Source organism: Lampetra fluviatilis, chromosome 16, assembly GCF_964198595.1.
Source record: "Lampetra fluviatilis chromosome 16, kcLamFluv1.1, whole genome shotgun sequence".
In the NCBI taxonomy this organism is placed as follows: Eukaryota; Metazoa; Chordata; class Hyperoartia; order Petromyzontiformes; family Petromyzontidae; genus Lampetra; species Lampetra fluviatilis.
The window spans coordinates 9365941-9386059 of NC_136290.1; the positions used below are offsets into that span (position 1 = coordinate 9365941).

The 20119-nt window shown below is 41.9% G+C and overlaps 1 protein-coding gene across 2 annotated transcripts in view; it reads right to left on the reverse strand.

The window, feature by feature from the left end:
- Positions 1–20119, reverse strand: part of ANO4 (anoctamin 4) — a 172562-nt gene that overhangs the window by 135835 nt on the left and 16608 nt on the right. Inside the window, exon 2 of one of the 2 annotated variants that reach the window (XM_078863634.1) lies at positions 2029–2259. The exons of the other annotated variant lie outside the window; for it this stretch is intronic. Within the exon in view, the coding sequence (XP_078719760.1) occupies positions 2029–2259 (231 nt within the window). The remainder of the gene's footprint in view (positions 1–2028; positions 2260–20119) is intronic. 2 annotated transcript variants of the gene reach the window in all.

Below are 20119 nucleotides of genomic sequence, written 5' to 3' on the forward strand. Positions count from 1 at the left end.
TTTCACACAAATATGCCTGAAATGATTGAATGTTATTTTATACTCTGAGCCAAGGACTGTTTCCCGAGGATTTGAAAACAACATACGGGGAGCTGCACACTTGCTGTGCAGGGATTTTCGCACCAGCTCTCTGAAATTGAACAGGATACGAAATTCAATTTAGGAACGTTTGCCACCGGCAAGGCACGCTAAATCGACACACCTGTGGCTGCTGGCTTTGGAATGTGCATTTAATCATGAAATGTAAAACACTCAAATGCCACCTGTCTCTCAGTTTCCCAAATTGCACCCTTGCGTAGCCACGCGGTAATGTGCCGCAAAGGATTACGGTGCATAACATGGGCACTGCACTCAGCAAAAAAAAATTCCACATTTTACAATTATAAAAGTAACACCTTATTATCTGGATTATTAGGTGCCAATGTGTCATGAAGAGCGCAAGTGAATCAGGGGCACTGCGCTAAGCAAAATCACTGTCACCCTTTTCGAATGCAAAAGTAACACCTCTTAAAATTTTGATTATAAGTGCCAATATTTCATTTGGATTGCAGTGAATATATGGATATTGCACGAAGCTAAACCTTTGCCACCCTTTATGACTTTACGCAAAGGTAATACCGTATTTTCTGGATTATAAAGCGTCTGTAAAGTAAAATGCGCCTCCAAAAGTGTGGCCAGTGTCAATAAAGTTACACAAAACTATAGTCTCTCTCTCACACACACATGCACCTCGATCGGATTATTAGAACCACCCCCAACTTCTGATTTACAACACAGGGGTGAAAGGGCATCATGTAATCGGGAAAATATGGTATTTATCATTTTCTTTATACAGGAACTCATCGCCATCTATGAGGATACCACTTCAGGAGTGGGTTATGCTACATTGGGATGCTTAGCCAATTTCATTAAATGAGTGTATTCATAGGGAAGATAAACTGGATCACCCGGGGGTAACCCACGGATATGAGGACGATATCGTAACACAGTCAAACCTTTTTACAGATAGATTCAATCATCTATTGCTGCGTCGATAAATAAATCCTGGCCACCACACTGCCCAAACTTACAACACCTGGTCTTGTCAGGCAGTCTCTCATGTAAGGTGGGGGCAGGGGCATTGCCCTTTAAATGTGTAAGATGAGAGATATGAGTCGCTTATCGAGTGTGAAGCGCTCCGAGACGTCCTGGCGCAATGGGCGCCCGAATCAGCAGCAAATCACGATTAAGAAGTACGACACGGGGGAGATCTTTGTCAAACTTAATTTGGAGCTTTCGTGACTGCAGGAATTATTCTTTGGTTCTTTCGGTAAAGTCACGTATAAAGATAAAATAATAAATTAAATTAAATACTAGCATACGACGTTTCGATTGCAACACAAGCAATCATCATCAGGTATAAATGAAATAGAAACACAAATCTAGTATACTTAGAAATGTAATGTAATACAACAGAGAGTCGGATAACATAACAGTCAACACCCTATCTGGTTGATTACGTTCTTCCTGAGAATGCTAAAATTTGAGAGGGAGATAAACCACAGAACCAGAAACATATAGACAGACATATAAGCAGACAGATATCAAAGAGATTCTAGATTTGAAGCTTTCGTGACTGCAAGGATTCATATTCTTAAGTTTTTTCGGTAAAGTCACGTAGGTAAAACATCAAAATTAATAAAAAATTAAATAAAATAAAAATCACGACGTTTCGGAGGCAACACAAGTCTCCGTCATCAGGTGGGACCGTCACAGCCAGATTAGCTGCATCAAGTGAGGCAATGATTCAAGATGTAATCCCTTAAAAGCAAGTTGAGGGGGGAGGATTACATCTTGAATCATTGCCTCACTTGATGCAGCTAATCTGGCTGTGACGGTCCCACCTGATGACGGAGACTTGTGTTGCCTCCGAAACGTCGTGATTTTAATTTTTTTTTTAATTTAGATGTTTTACCTACGTGACTTTACCGAAAAAACCTAAGAATATCAAAGAGATCTTTGTCTTTTGTTCGTGAGTTGCGGCCTCACCGTCGCTCTCCTGGCTGTAAGAGTCGTAGGAGCTGCAGAAGGAAGGCACTTGCACGCCCGCCGAGCGGGATTTGCTCAGCGGCGGCTCCCGTGCCACCGTCTCGGGCGGCAGTGGGTAGCACTGCATGGTGGGAAAGTTGGGCCACGGTTCCGTGAGGGGCGACGGAGGTGGCGGAAGGTCGTCGTAGGACATACTCCCAAACGCGAGGTCCCCGTCGTTGTCTATGGGGTCTGGAGGATAGGGGGGGCGAAACAACAAGATGAGGTTGAGACGACATTTGATGCGTGCACTGCAAACAGTGTTGCCCGCAACATATTCCAATAACGATGATACCGCAACCATAATTGCACTTTGTACTACTACTATTTTTATTTTTAACAGGTAAGGCCCAATGAGCTATATAGCTTTGTTTTCAGACGCGACTTGGCCACGATTGATAGCTCAACAAAGTGGCTTATCACGTGGAAATTTATCGCAGCAAAAGGCTCGAATCGAATGTTTCTAAATGTGGAAGGAAAAACCGGAGGAATCCGGAAGAAAATCCACGCGACCACGGGGAGAACATGCAAACTCAAAATATACAGGCGTCAGGGTCTGGATCGAACCCACGACCTCCTGCATACCAGGCGAGGTAGTTAACGTATCTTTAAAATTAACGATGCCCAATACATTTTAAGTTATTTTATATTTCGGTGCTGCCTTAGTGTTATGGTCCAGGGGGTCTGGGGTCCCCCCCCCCCCCCCTCAGAAAAAAATCTAAATTTGAAAACTAATTTCCTGCCTAAAATATAAAAACATTCACTAACACATGGGATGGACTTTTCTTTTTTTTTTTTACAATAATGTCTAATATTACATTGCTCTGTTTTTTTCTTTTTTTACCATTTCTTGTTTCGTTGTATGTAATGGCAGAGATTAGGGATTACTAAAGTACAACCATAACCACAATCATATAAACATAAATCTATGCATTGTTACATGAAGACAAGTCCAGATATTGTGCACAAGGTTTAACAAAGTGTTGTTTTTATGAACATAGCGTAGCAATTTTTTTATATTGTTTTAGCAATATATTGGGGGGGACATTTTGAGCATATTTGAATATTGGGGGGGGGATGTGTCCTCCCCCAATATATTTTATAATTACGGCCTTGCTACACCCTACATACAATAGTCAGTAGTATCGGTAGGCATATATGGCTACACACCCTACATACAATAGAGTCAGTCGCATCTGCACACATGGGGTGAAGAAGAGGGCATCAGTGGGGGCAACAGGCGAGGCGTGAGAGCCAAGAAGCCCTCGGCAGGAGTGAGAGGATGCTGACCGTGGGCCGCGGAAATTGTCGTGTTTCAAAATTGAAGAAAAGTTTCTGGTCAAGTCTATAAATGACGAGAACCTATCAAAACACAACAACCAAAGTTCGGGCCGTAGAACTTCAAAACAACACGAAAATGCACACGCCGAAAAAGCGCATCAACATTTCCTGAATAAGTGCATTGTGGTGCTATTGTTTTTGGGACAACATCAAAATAAAACGGCAGCAGATGTGATAAACCGACAGTCGCTGCCATGCAGTGATAGACAACACCGTGGTCGGGTGTCGTTCTCAAAAGAATGTGAGCCCTATTTCGATTTAAAGCTTTCGTGACTGCAGGGATTCATCTTCTTGGTTCTTTCGGTAAAGTCACGTAGAAGGGAAGTAATAAAATAATAAAAATATTATAATAATAAAATAATTCTCACGACGTTTCGGCCACAACGCAAGCAGCCACAACGCAAGCAGCTTGCGTTGTGGCCGAAACGTCGTGAGAATTATTTTATTATGTTTTATTTTTATTATTTTATTATTTCCCTTCTACGTGACTTTACCGAAAGAACCAAGAAGATATTTGAGCCCTCTTGTGGAGCTTGTGCAGCTGGAAACACAGCGGCAGCAACATCAGCAGCAGCAGCACAACAGAATTACGTTGTGTGGGCGTTTGCAACTGAGCGCGCAGACCAGATGTGCTTCAGATTTCTTACAGTCAATCCTATTCCCATTCCACACCTACAGCACTGGCTACAAACGCAGGCAATAAACATTCACTGTGCGCATAGTAGTAGCACGTTATACTTCAGCAGCCACGGGGAGAAAAAAAAAGTCGGAGCGCTATTTGTGCGGCGCGCATGCCCCAGCTCACCACAGGCACTTTGCTCTTGGTTGTTTAATGATAATCAGTAGCGGGTCAGGCACAATTAGGCACAGTTAGACACAATTGACAGTTGGTTTCCTTTTCTGCCACAAACATCCATTCACGATGTATTGACTGTGGCTGCTGGGGCTGGGTGCACACACAAAACCCACCGCTCTTAATTTTGAGTTTTTTTTTCATTCATGCCAAGATGTGGATTGACTTTGGTTATCATCAGAGCGAATTTGTAACATTGACCTGTGCTCCGATTTCTTTTCGCATTCATTTCCGAGTCGTTTAAGCCGGTTATTTGTATTTTTGTCGTCAATCTTTAGTCTCGAATCATCATCTGTCTGTATATTTCTTCTCCCTAAGTGCAGCTTTGGACAATTTGCTCTGTGTTTGCTCTCGAACCTTACTCACCACTTCCACCGCTCTACCCATTTGAACCAATTCTAGATTTGAAGCTTTCGTGACTGTAAGGATTCATACTCTTAGGTTTTTTCGGTAAAGTCACGTAGGTAAAAAATTTAAATTAATAAAAGTAAAATAAAAATAAAATAAAAATCACGACGTTTCGGAGGCAACACAAGCTTCCGTCTTCAGGTGGAACAGTCACAGCATGATAGCTGTATCACTTGAACAGCTGTATCAAGTGATACAGCTATCGTGCTGTGACGGTTCCACCTGAAGACGGAAGCTTGTGTTGCCTCCGAAACGTCGTGATTTTCATTTGTACCAAGTTGATTCATTATTTAAAATGTTGACACCCATTTAATACATTTTACAAAACAATTATTCGTAATTTGTCCGTTTAATTTATAGATATACAGGCATTATACTACACAGCATACGATGTATATACAGTACACCAACACGCACACTCCACTAAAGTTAATGTTGGCACTTTATTCCATAGGCATTAAATAACCAAAAATATATAGCACTAAACTACATTGTTATTTAAGTCTACCGCTATTTAAGCCTACCAATAATATTGTTTAGACCTCAGATTTCATTAAATTAAAATGCCCTTGAATACCAAGGGCAGTTTGCTAAATAACACCTCTGCCTTGTTTTTTACGTGATAATTATACTCGACTCCATCTTCCAGAAAGTATTGACTACCCTTCAGAACAATTCAAACTAAGTAATGCACCTGCCTATTCAACGTCTCCAACAGTGCGAGGGTGTAATACGATAGCAGTCTGGGCAGGCAATATGCGGCCAGCAGTTAAAAGCCTCTGGGACATGAAACACTTTCAGCGAAATCAGGGAACCATCCCAAACGCACATACCAACAAACGCGCATGGATTTTAAAGACAATACATCATATGTACAGTGTCCTTCCGCCAATATTGCCATAGTTCAGAAGATGTCATGAATTTATCTGTGATGAGACCAGATGGCAGCTTCCCTATTCTTGGCACAGGCTGCGACACAGCTATGGATTAGCAAACGTTTAATTTTGCCGTGGCATATTCGCTTTTGTTCTGAAATGTGGCTTCGGTTTGGAAGTCGCACTCTTTACAGATGAACAGAAGAGCATTGCAAAGCTAAACTCGGTTAGCTCCAGCGTAGATCCAAAGGTATGCATAGCCATTTAAAGTTGCAAATATACAGGGCTGCTTGATAGAGAATTGTAAATCACGAGGCCTCCTTTGCCAGTACCAAAATATACTAATATGGTTTTTCCCCTTTTTTCTGGGAACTAAACTGACACCTTTTACAAGGAATCATATTAACATTAACCACAATACTTGCAGTCAAATGCAAACAAAAAACAATACTCTTATAATGTATGCATTGTCCTTGAAACTGATTGGTCCACACCAGAGACCGCTTTTCTTAGAGCCTAGTCTCATTTGGTGTTCGACCAGATGACGCCAAAAGGCGCACAGTTCAAAGACAACGCACTATCAGAGTAATGAGAATTCGGGGTAAGCATCTTCATCACGAGGCCTCCTTTGCCAGTACCAAAATATACTAATAGGGTTTTTCCCCTTTTTTCTGGCAACAAAACTGACACCTTTTGCGGTTAATGTTAACATGATTCCCTGCAAAAGGTGTCAGTTTTGTTGCCAGAAAAAAGGGGGAAAACCCTATTGGTAGAAAATTGTAAAGTTAATGCCTCTAAGTAAATATCATTCTCCGGTTCGATCGTTTGAGGTTCAAATATGTTGTATGTCTGGGAATGTTGTCAAATGGGAATTTACGTTATCCCACAAAAAACACTTTGCAAGGATTTCTGGGCGAGCCATTTCTGGGCGAGCCATTTCTGGGCAAGCCTTTTCCGATCCCCTGTCGTTAGAGCATGGAACGAAGCCAATTTACACAAGGCACTCAAAACCAAGGGTGGTCCCGGTGTCACTAATCTTTCGTGAGAAACATGTGAGAGAATTTCTGAAATTAATCAATGCACCGCTGTTTAATATTCCTCAACAATTGCCCATGATAATAAAAATAAGCCGTTGGACCAAGTCACAGAGTTAGCACTGCGTCGGGGTTGATAAATTAGCAGGATATGTTGTTTTGTCCAGGGTCTGTGTCAACGTTTCAGATTGTCAGATGAACAGCTACAAGAATAACAAGAGCAAGGGAAGTCTGGCGTTACGCGTGTTGTCATGTTCCTGCGTGCTCAGAACAGAGGTCGTCACTCTCGTTGTTGTGCTTCAGATCTTCAACTGCGTCAGATCTTGTAAATGTACGTGGATTCATCTTCTTGGTTCTTTCGGTAAAGTCACGTAGAATGGAAATAATAAAATAATAAAATAAAACATTATAAAAGTATTCTCACGACGTTTCGGCCACAACGCAAGCAGCCGTCCTCAGGTGAAGAACAGGTCTGTCGAGAAGACAGAGTCAGACTCTGTTCTTCACCTGTGGACGGCTGCTTGCGTTGTGGCCGAAACGTCGTGAGAATGATTCTATTATATATATATATTTTTTTAATTTTATTATTTCCATTCTACGTGACTTTACCGAAAGAACCAAGAAGATGAATCCCTGCAGTCACGAAAGCTCTAAATCGAAAAATGTACGTGTAGTTATAATAATTATTTTTCGACGACGCTGCCACCACAGTGGCGTAAGGGTGAGCACACCACTCGACTCTACGTGACCCACAGGTCGCGAGTTCAATTCGATCCGCCGGTGGCGGCAGCTGAATACAATGGGGGCAAATTTTCTTAAATGCCCTCCACCTTTGTTCAAGCATCGGTGTAAATGTGGGTACACCGTGATTAGTTGATCGGCCGGTCACATGTGGTGAGGTCAAGTGTGGGTACTCACACCCCTTCAGTTTTACACGTAGGCTTTCGCGACCAACATTATCAATAGTAAAGTTTTTTTTAGGTTAAATAACGTAAAATATAAATGTCGTTGAAACTGCCACCACCTGACACGTAGACAAAACATGCTAATTCGTTACTAGTTCAGCACATCGGTGTATTGGAGAGTAAACCCACAATATTAACCATCCGAGTACACAGTTTCACCACACCTCCGATTAGCATAGTTGGCTACATAGGATGCGACAGAAATGTAACATATGTACGTACATTCTAGATTTGAAGTTTTCGTGACTGCAGGGATCCATACTCTTTGGTTCTTTCGGTAAAGTCACGTAGGTTTCTTGCTGTGGTTGTCCCACCTGATGACAGATGCTTGTGTTGCGCCCGAAACTTCGTGATTTTTTTGTATATTTTATATACCTACGTGACTTTACCGATAGAACCAAAGAGTAAATGTACGTACGTCTGAACAACGTGGACGAGTAGGCCACGAAACCCTCCAGAGGGATTCTCTAGAGCTGCCTCGAGTGGAGGCCCCACCAGCAGTGTCGTAAGTGAGCAATTGCAGGGCTGCACCTTTAACTTCTCTCATTCCATTGGCACAGTTAAAAGTAACTCATTCACTGGCAACAGTTATTGAGGCAGTAATGTAACATTTATAAGATCATTACACCCCTCTGGACAGCTATTTTATGCACAATTAGACCCGATGCAACAACGTTTTGGTAATTTAAGGTTGCTAATTAAGAAACAGAATTTGGAGCTATTTATTAAAATCATAATTAAATCTTAACTTTTCAGGGAATCTAATCTTGGTTGCCATTTTTTTACACATATTCAGGAGTGTACATTTTTAAACAATGAGGCATTTAATTTTAATTGAAGACGTTTAATTAAGCAAAAGTAATTAACATAAAATAATGTTTTCTCTGAAGTGTGAATTATGTAACTGCAGTTGATTATCTGCGGTGTATGTAATACACAGGCACAGAAACCGCTGTTGTTTACAAGAGACCATCAACCCTTGGAGTCAAACAAAGTTAATCTAATTTACAAATTTATGTAAATTCCTTAAAGCAATAACTGACTGTATTAGGCACTCTGGATGCGGTTTGTTAGATATAAACAACAATAATCATGCATTCGTGCAACCGGTGTGGACTAAAACTATAACGTTTAATCTTTGCAATTTAGAAATTCTATAGCAAAAAAGGGGCCAGCAAAAACATTTTAATTTCAGTGGATATTTTTTTCAGGAACAATTTACGTATTTTCTTGCTCTATTTCAGATGTTTGAGCTGGTTGCACTATACATTTGGTAGTTACAGTATGTTGGGTATTAGAACTCTCCAATTAGGATATTGGAGAGTTTCCGCAGCCAGCTATTCATATTGTTTAATCTGTGCCATTGAGAAGCATTATCTACAGATATAATAATGGTTTACTTGAGCCATCCTAATCTAACATGGTGATAGGCTTATCTAAAAAAAAAACTTTGCCAAGATTAACCTCCAAATGACATTTCCATGGATGCTTTGTGATAAAAAAAAAATTCACCCAAGCTTTTGGGTCAAAGGATAACGGTATGGTTTGCAGTATTTATGAAAAAATCAGGATCAGAATATGTTTTTATATTGGAGGAATCCGATGAGCTATAAATCCCTTTATTCACAGATGTCCAGTAAGGGCAGGTCAGAATGTTCCATCAACAAACAATACAAACAAACGATACAAGTGCAAAGCATAGGAAAGGTAAACAAACCACTTAAACATACACAAATAAAACTAAACTATTTTTTTATCTACCAAGTAAATCTCACTGAGCTATTAGCTTAATTTTCAGAAGCGAACTGGCTACAAATGATAAATCAACAAAGTGGCTTATCACGTGGAAATGGACACCAGCAAAATAATCTAAAAAGTCTCACTTGGGGAGACATCACTGCTTTAGGTTCACGTTGCATCTACTGACAACTCTGACAAACGTGGCGCATTAAAATAAGGCTTGACAAGCACGCTTCTGTTGTCCAAATGAACCTCATGGCGGGACCCCAGGGTCCCATAAGCCCCCGGCTCTCGCGTAAACATTATATTATAATGTAAACAAAAACGTTGCTCTTTTTCATCAATGGGTTTGAAGGATGGTGGCACGTGTTGTCTTGTTAAGCTATGCCTTTAAAACTGAAGACTACTTACCTGCAGTACCTCTATTTAAATACACTATCGAAAAAACAATTTACACCCCTCTGTCAATCATCGTGTTTCTCAGTGTGGATTTGTGAACACACTTTGTAAACAGTACGTAAAATAGAGCGCGTTTTCAATGCGATGTTAATATTGTAACAAGCGTTTATACCAATGTTACTCGACAGAGCAGTGGGTCGCCGCTCCTCTTATCCGCATTGATACGAGCGGTATGTGGGGACTATGGCTTAACCGCAAAACAAAAACTAGCTGCACAGATGCATACGGACGAGAGAAGTATTTTATCAAACAGGAGGAATTAACGGTGCAACGCATCTCATCTGTTAAATATCTGCAGGTAATAGGATTGTCATCGATTGATCCTGGCTGCAGACATTGGTGAGTCACAAATAATCATGGAGATAAGAGAGCAGTTTCACTGTATAATGCATACCGTGATGACAACTAAAGGACTTAAGTCGTGTAGGCAGTTTGAGCAGGTTTGGGTAAGACGTGATCCTGCCCATACCCGAGCATGGAGTACATTCGCTTGTTCAGCTCTTCTGCGCATGCGTCCTCGCTGCTGCGCTTGGACACGACATGACAACAGAATGATCCGCGCCAGGTGGGTCGCGGCGTTTATGTGCGCGCGGTGGGACTGAGTCGCCAAAAATAAATTAAAATTAATCACGATTTTTGTTTCCGTTTATTCAGGATCCCTGGGTCCCGCCACGAGGCTGAAATAACGGTCCTAATAATCATGAAGTTGCCAGATAGAAGGGTAAAAACCAATTATCATACTCCTTGGTTCTTTCGGTAAAGTCACGCAGGTAGAAAAATAATAGATCACGACGTTTCGATCGCCACACATGCAATCGGCAATCGACGATTGCTTGTATAATTTTTTCTACCAACGTGACTTTTACCGAAAGAACCAAAGAGTATGGATTCCTGCAGTCACGATAGCTTCAACCCAAAATTATCATGAAGTGTCATACAAAGTCAGAACAATTGCGACGATCTTCTTCGTATGTCTGATGTCGTGGTAGAACGACAACTATGATTTTGCATCGAGGTGGCCGAGTCATATATAATTGCTTCAGAAGTAGCCGAATGTGCCACTTTGATGCCTCCTTCATATGTGTTCATGGGGCATTGAATATTGATGAGTTCCATGGTCTCTTCTGGGCAGTACATCAGAGAGGTTTTAATATATTCCATTTGTGCATCGAGTATCTGCATCAGCTGCCATGGTTTGTGGTGATGCGGTTTAGGGTGTATATTGCGACTGTGTAACTTACTTATCAGTTTCCCCGTTTAAAACAAATATCTAAAAACGCACACGGCAATAATCATCGTCGTGACCATCAGCCGTGGTCAATCCACTGCTGGATGAAGGCCTCCCCAAAACCACTGCCACATCGCACGATCCTGCAATGTAATAATCCACCTAACGCGTGCATACGAACCGCTTTCATTGCCCCGTCTCCTATCGGACGCGTTTGAATCCCTGACGGGCGACACTGAGTTTTGTTTTGGTGCGTTGCAAATGGTGCTGCGGTGCAACCGGTTGATAACTGATCCTCATGGTGGTACCCCAGGGTACCAAACAGAGGTGGGACAAAGTCATTGTTATGCAAGTCCAAGTCGAGTCGCAAGTCATCAAATTCATGACTCGAGTCTGACTCGAGTCCAAGTCACATGACTCGAGTCCACATCTCATAGGTGGGACAAAGTCATTGTTATGCAAGTCCAAGTCGAGTCGCAAGTCATCAAATTCATGACTCGAGTCTGACTCGAGTCCAAGTCACATGACTCGAGTCCACACCTCTGGTACCAAATAATACAAAATGGGCAAGGGCATTTTAATATTTTATTTCTGGGACACTATTTTTTTCCAGGGGTCTTACTTAACTCTGCGACTGGGGTACCAATCAATCCGAAATCAGTGCCACTCCGTGATGTCGAAACGCCAAACATTAGCATAAAAAAATCCATTATCGAGAAATTAAACTTTGAATAGTGCATCGTGTACAGCTCGTCGAGATGAGTCGATTGCCGCATCGCCGACCATCAACAGAGACTAAACGTGACTGCATCACGGACATTATGCTATGGTACCCCAGGGTACCGCCATAAGGTTCAATTATCGTTGCTTCTTTGTTGTTGAATTCGCAAGCCACTGTTAACGGCGGTTGTCAGCTCGGCTGGCCAAAGGAGCCTGTGATGAAACCCCCGAGTCAATTAAAAAAGAAAACACCACGAGCTGCTCAATGAAACCAAGAGGGGCTGTCGGATATTGTTGGTCTGCTGGCTCTGCCTTTAAACCGTAAAAAAAATGTGGTATTTAAACTTCAAAACTGACAGTACACTGGGGCTCACATTCTGCATTTGTTTCGATACGGATCTTTTTCATTGCTGTGCCGTGAAAGAATCTCTGCGGGCAAAGGTCGCCTAAAAGTTTTGATGATCGGAATTGCATTGTCATTACGTTCAAATTGCGAAGGGGCAACCCCGAGAAAATAATTGTATCCACGGAAGAGATGAAAATGTCTAACCTGCACGGGTAATTGCAGAAGAAACTATTCATGCACGAGCTGTCCAACGAGTGTGATGCTCGCCGTGGAGCAAAAGTCATCGCGCTGGCAAATCAGAGGTCGCTGGTTCGATTTCACCTTTTGGCAAGGCAGTGGAGATAATGGAGCAAGTTTATTCAATCCATTCTAGATTTGAAGCTTTCGTGACTGCAAGGATTCAAATTCTTAGGTTTTTTCGGTAAAGTCACGTAGGAAATTTTTTTTAAATTAATAAAAAAAAAATCACGACGTTTCGGAGGCAACACAAGCTTCCGTCTTCAGGTGGAACCGTCACAGCACGATAGCTGTATCACTGTATCATTATTCAATCCAGTCCGTCCACACGGCGGTTTAAAGGTGTGCACCACAGTTAGCTGATCGGCAGGTCGTGTGTGGTGGGGTAATGTGTGGGTGCCCCCACCCCTTCCAAGATGTCTGGCCAGTGTGGAAGAGTAGGCCAATGTACACTCAAGAGGGGTTACCTGGAGCTCCTAGTGGAAGAGTAGGCCAATGTACACTCAAGATGAGTTACCTAGAGCTCCTAGTGGAGCCTCTTCCACCAGCAGTGACATGACAAAGGAATCTCAGGGCTGCAGATGTACCTCATACAATGATTTTCACATTTGGCTCAGCGGCGATGATACTCGCTATGCATTCCACGTCAATCAATACATCTATTTTTATACTCTTTTTTTTCTTGATTTAAGCTTTCGTGACTGCAGTAATCCATACTCTTTGGTTCTTTCGGTAAAGTCACGTGGGGTATAAAAATAAAATAAAATAGATCACGACGTTTCGACCGCAACACAAGCAATCGTCATCAGTGCACATTGCAGCCGGCACAGGAGCACGTCACATTCAATGGTCGAGTGCAGAAAGAATAAATGCTCATGAGCAGGTCGGTGCTGCTGACTCCTCGTGTTGCACAGGGACAGCTGCCACTGTGACGGGGGGGGGGGGGGTCCCTTAGCGAGACTGCAGCAGGGCACGGGAATGGTTGAGACGGGAGGTGACATAAGGCACTTTGAGTTTGCCGAGGCATTTAAGCTCGTGCCCTATAATAGATAGATAGATCGTTTATTGTCATTGTCACCAGTACAACGAAATTTAAAATGCTCACCAGTCAGGGCATCATTCATAAATTTAAATTAAATAAAAAAATAAAATAAAAATAAAATTAAATGAAAGATAATCAATTTATACTATATATAAAAACAGCCCAAGTATACCCACATACCCACATAAGGTTACATTTTGTCATTGCACATCTCTATTTCACAGTCAATTGAAAATACTATTACTTAATAATTAATTAGCATTATTGAGTGTGGTGATCGCTGTAGGATAAAAGCTCTGTTTGAATCTGTTTGTCCTTGTTTTGACTGATCTGAATCGTCTGCCTGATGGCAACAGCTCAAACAGTGCAAATCATTACGCTCAACGGTCTTCCATGGCAAGCACATGCAGAGACTCAAGCTGAATTAATAGGAACAAGATGCCTGTGGTTGTGGTAATATCTGCGCTATTCTACAGCCCTGCCATAAAAAGTTTCAGTATGCAGTTAACACACTTGGAAGGATGATAATAACACAATTGGAAAAGTAATACATTCAGCAAGGTCATTTGAAGGTAGGATAGAATCTGGCAGTAAGTGTTAAATTTACTTTGAAGAGATTTTGTTCATTTTTGTAATAATGAAAGGTCTGAGTATGAAAAAAAACGGAAGACCTAAAAAATGTAACTATTTTAAGCAGATATTTTATATTTCACATGAGAAAAGGTGCACTATTTTGCCCGACTGTATTTCGCTTGCAAAAAAAAAATTTTGTACCTCGTAAAAAAAAACTCCAGATGAAAAGTGTAAAAACCAATTTGGAATACACACTGCTCGAACCCAATTATTTATATTTTTCGGTAATCACGGAATTTGAATAAATCATCAATCCGCCAAACTTCTAAATAATACTGATTATTCACCAAAGATAATTTAATATTTTGACAGAAAGAAAATTAATGTGAAAATTATAAATTAATGTACCACTTTAGTAATGACCATACACGTCTAATGCATCTTAAGGATTCTATAGAAAGCAAGGCCGTAATTATAATATATATTGGGGGGAACAATATTCAAATATGCTTAAAATTTCCCCCCCAATATATTGCTATAAAAAATTTGCTATGCTATGTAAATAAAAACAATTTGCTAAACCTTGGCCACAATATCTGGACTTGTCTTCATATAAATCAATGCATAGATATCTGTTTATATGATTGTGGTTATGGTTGTACTTTATTAATCCCTAATCTCTGCCATTACATACAATGAAACAAGAAATGGTAAAAAAAAGTAAAAACAGAGCAGTGTAATACAATACACTATTAGACATTGTAAAAATAAATAAAAAGTCTATGCCATGTGTTAGTGAATTTTTTAAATATTTTAGGCAGGAAATGAGTTTTCAAATTTAGATATTTTTCTGGGTTGGGACCCCCAGAGACCCTGAAAGATTTGGTCCCCCCCAATGTTGATTCCATGGCTACGGCCTTGATAGAATCCAATACAATGCATTATCACCACCATCATCAGCCATGGTCAATCCACTGCTGGATGAAGGCCTCCCCAAACCATCAAAACGTATTACTTTATGAGTTTTACCGGATTTAATTGTTCAATCTCATTAGCGGACGCTCCATTCCTTGGCTACCATTGCAAGTATGCGTTTGTACAATCACATGCAATGCACAGTATGTGTAATTCGAACATAAATACAGGCAATATATTTTGACTGATTAAAATGATCTGAAATTACCAAAGAGTAAGATCTTATTATGAACACCACTGTTAATCAAGCGCATTTTACATTGTCATTGTTATACCTACCCTATAAAATAAATCAGATGTAAGCAATCAAGTCATAGTCACTGCCCATTTTTGGGGCAAATTAAGTAAAATAATAATAATAAATGAAAATAACTCAATTAAATCACGACGTTTCGGAGGCAACACAAATCTCCGTCTTCAGGTGGGACCGTCACAGCCAAATTTACTCTATCAAGTGAAGAGAAATCCAAGAGACAAGATCTAAAATACCAATTTTGTCAATTTGACGGTTTTGGGGAGGGTGAACGGTGTCGAGTAGTCATGTAACAATTCACGCCCCTTGTGATCTGATTACCTCACTCTCTCCCATTCCGTCCACGATGCTCCCAATCTCGAATGTCCCGGTCTGTGCCTCCCTCGCGCCCTGCGTCCAGTCAAGCTCCAGTGACTTTTCCCTTTTTGCTTCCCATTCACCGGAAAAAACTCCCACCGCACGTAAAACCATCACCTTCACTCACGTGCTGCCACTCCTCCCCTAAAACAGCCCCCATCTCACTTGTTTGCTTTTTTGACTACTTGTGTTGTGGTCATTGCAAACATGATGCCTTGAATAAAGGTGTCAGTTTTGTACCAGTTAAAAGGGTAAAAAACCTACTATTAGCCCCCATCTCTTTTCCTCTCGCCCATCCGACTGCTCCTCCCTACCCTTGCCCCCCCCAGCTACGACCAGGCCTACCGCAACCCCTATCACTACCCCAACCCCTATCACTACCCCAACCCCTATCACTATTGCAGCCCATATCACTACCCCAACCCCTATCACTACCCCAACCCCTATCACTATCGCAGCCCATATCACTACCCCAACCCCTATCACTACCCCAGCCCCTATCACTATCGCAGCCCATATCACTACCCCAACCCCTATCACTACCCAACCCCTATCACTACCCCAACCCCTATCACTATTGCAGCCCATATCACTACCCCAACCCCTATCACTACCCCAACCCCTATCACTATCGCAGCCCATATCACTACCCCAACCCCTATCACTACCCCAACCCCTATCACTATCGCAGCCCATATCACTACCCCAATCCCTATCACTACCCCAGCCCCTATCACTATCGCAGCCCATATCACTACCCCAACCCCTATCACTGCCCCAACCCCTATCACTATCGCAGCCCATATCACTACCCCAACCCCTATCACTACCCCAACCCCTATCACTATCGCAGCCCATATCACTACCCCAATCCCTATCACTACCCCAGCCCCTATCACTATCGCAGCCCATATCACTACCCCAACCCCTATCACTACCCCAACCCCTATCACTATCGCAGCCCATATCACTACCCCAACCCCTATCACTGCCCCAACCCCTATCACTGCCCCAACCCCTATCACTACCACAACCCTAAATGTATCTTTTTAGTATTTTAACATCTTAAACACCTGTTTTATTGCCAGAAAGGGTAAATCCTAGAATGATTCTTCATATCATCATCACGTGTCATTCCTCCTTTGTGTAGGCGTGTCGCTGGCTCTGTTGATGTGCGCATTCCCTTCATCCTGACTCGACCTCCACCACTCTCCAGTTCTCTCCGCTACCTGCCACATCCTTCCTCGGCACTTCACTCCATCTCTTACTTGGATGTGCCCCCTTTGCTCCCCCCCCCCCCCCGCGTATTTCCGCTTGAGGGGGATCCTGTTTAACAGCATGGTGTGTTCCCCATTATATTCTAATGTTCCTACCAATTCAATATAGGCACTCATAGAGCTTTCTTCAACTGCAAACTATTATTTTACTTCACATTTCACTGAGTTCCTTCCTGTTTGTCAGACAACCTCAATTCTGCTTCGTGCACTTGACTTCCATCCCTTGTTGTCACGGCCCAAGTTTCTGATGTGTAGCTCACCACTGGTACACAATGTGTGGCACACGACACCACATTGCACTCTCTTGGCAATGCAGAGTCTCACCTAATGCCTCTTTACAATTCGGTAAACGTGACTGCTGCACTGCGCTATTCGATTCACTTGCTCTTGCCACGTTGTCGCCGATTTGATGCATCGTCAAAATCCATGGCCACGATTCAATGGACGTATATACAACAAAAATGTATCACTGTGGTGAATGTAGCACCTCTCGTAGCTGCTTAGGTCACGTGAATCAATTACATACAAGGGATGTGAATGTAAACCGGTTGCCTCTAACAGCCCTCATTCGATGCAACGTATCCTCAGCACAATAATCTATTTCACTCAACGGTTCAACGAATCCTTGCAACTTCTTGGTTCTTTGGGTAAAGTCACGTAGAATGGAAATAATAAAATAATAAAAAGAAAACATACATTTGTTTTTTATATATTATTTCATTATTTCCCTTCTACGTGACTTTACCGAAAGAACCAAGAAGATGAATCCCTGCAGTCACGAAAGCTTTAAATCGGAATCCTTACAAGATACTGGAAACACCCAGGGCCATAAGCAGAAGGAATCAAAGCTAAATGGTAAAACACAACCGCCACTAGGAGGACAGAAAGCTGAAAAGTGTCAAAATAAACTCCGAGAGATGACAACTTGGAGTTGCACCAAACTAAGAGGCGGAACACATGGATCGGAGAAAATACACGAGTTGGAGACGTGATACCGACTGCTACGAAAAATAATTGGGCAGGAACACATCGCTCAGAGGGTTGATGGCCAGTGGTTGAGACTAACCAATGAGTGGCAGCCAAAGGAGCGAGGAGGAAATGCGTTTGAGAGGATATTTACTGCAGAGATGGGACAATTCCATCAGTTTGTAAGTAGACACTTATATTCTTGGTTCTTTCGGTAAAGTCACGTAGAAGGGAAATAATAAAAGAATATTAATAAAAATAAATAACTAAAAAATATTTTTAAATAAATACAAAACAATAATAAAATCATATTTATTTTATTTTATTATTTCCCTTCTACGTGATTTTACCGAAAGAACCAAGAATATGAATCCCTGCAGTCACGAAAGCTTTCAATCAAGTAGACACTTGTTGCATCGTAAGACAATAACATATAGCGCTGGTTTGGGGATGCTTTCATCCAGCAGTGGATAGATCAGCTAGATGATGAAGCTGATTAAAGTGTCTTAATGTGACCACAGCTAGAAAAAGATGCACATATGGGAAAAATGTGCATCGAGATACTGTCATTTTTACTGACCTTTTTAGTGGGCATTGAAGATTGGGCTACCAATCATGGAAGAATAGAGGATGTAAAGATGTGAATGAAAGCCAATCAGCGTGAGAGCCAATCAGTCACAGGGGGGCTACAAGAGCAAGGTCTTGACCTCGGATTTGAACAGAGAAAGGGTTTTAGTATTTTTTTTCTCCAGATGACACAGGCAGCCTTTGAGTAGGAGTAACCTTCGCATGAGTGAAGGTTGTCTGGGGATTTTGTGCAGAACTTGGGGGGGGCGGTTGGTTGTGCTCAACGAGTAGGAACACAGTGGCATGTCCTTTGTGTCAATGTATAATAATAAAAAGCGAGGTAATGCTACGGCCATCCAATTCACCTGCCAAGCCACTGCTGTCAGAATTCATCTTCACTCGATGAAGCTCTGGAGAGCCCGTCTAGAAGATATGTTGGCCTCCCTTTTCACACCGATGGGAGATGGGAGTAGCCACGCGTCACTCCACGACACGTGACCTGCCAGTCGACTAACTGTGGTTGTGCCCAATGGCGTTGCTGGGTCGACCAGTCAGGGGTTGAGCAGGGGGGCACTGAAGGAACTTTCCTTTGTTTCAACGGCTGCACTGGGGGTTAGAATCGAATGTATGACCTCTTGATTGCAAGTCCAGTGTGCTATCATTGCCCCGTGACAGCGTTCGAGTGCCACTGTGTACAGCGAACATTTCCCAAGTTTTTAAAAACAATTTCGAGCCAGTACAACGCAAACAACAATGTCAAGCACCAGCTGCATTCAATTAGTCGTATCACATTCACATGGTGAGAGGCAATAACAGATCCGCAGACACTGGCAGTTGTGTCGGTGAACATCAGGAGGTGAGTGTGACTGACCATTGCTTTAGGACCACCAAAGCAAAAAAAGTGTTTAAATGATGAAAGTACCATTTAACATGCTGCTGAGTGAGCAGCCACGCAAGTTACACCTGGAAAACAACACGAGCTCGTAATTCTACTCCCAGATGTGTTATTAATGCATTATCATCGTCTTACATTGAATGCTAAGCCATGCTCAAGGTGTTCAATATGTAAATTAAGATCACGTTTGAATTACGAATAAACAAAAAACCATATATATTCACGCTTTCTGGAGTATTTCCGGGCTGTGCAATCCGTAAATATATTCGAGAGGTATACAACATAACTGAGGGCACCTACACAGTAGTAACGCTATAGCAGGTAAAAGCAAATCACTAATTTTAAATACGTCCGTTTTCTTCAATTTCTTGACATTAAATGCACACGTGTCTTCCTTGTCAATGTCAAACATGCATTTAATAACAATTAGCAGCGTTTCGAGATGCAATTTGCATTAATGACGCCCTATAAAACATAAAATATCACTATCATAAAAAAGCCACGTGATTAATAGGGTTTTTGTTATTGCTTTATAGCTTCAAGTTACGACCAATAAGACCATCTTGAACGTCATATTTTGAAGGTTAATCAGTATACGTAAGATAATATCACATATACTACGTCAGGTCAAGACCACCAAAGCAGGGATCGAGTACGGGAAACTGAAATATTGTGGACATGTTGGCAAGGATGAACGGTGACCGTGCGGTAATGGAGGGAAAACTAGGAAGGTCCTTGGGGTGGTGGAGTGGGGGTGACGAGCATGCTCTGACAGGACGTCAAATATCAAACAGTGGACGGGGTGCGAGCGATCTGAAGCTAAGCTAAAACTTTTATTTCACCAGGCAAGGCCCACCGAGCTACATGGCTCTTTCTGCAGAAGGAGACATGGCTATCGCAAATGATTGCTCGACGAGGTGGTGTGGACATTTATAACAGCC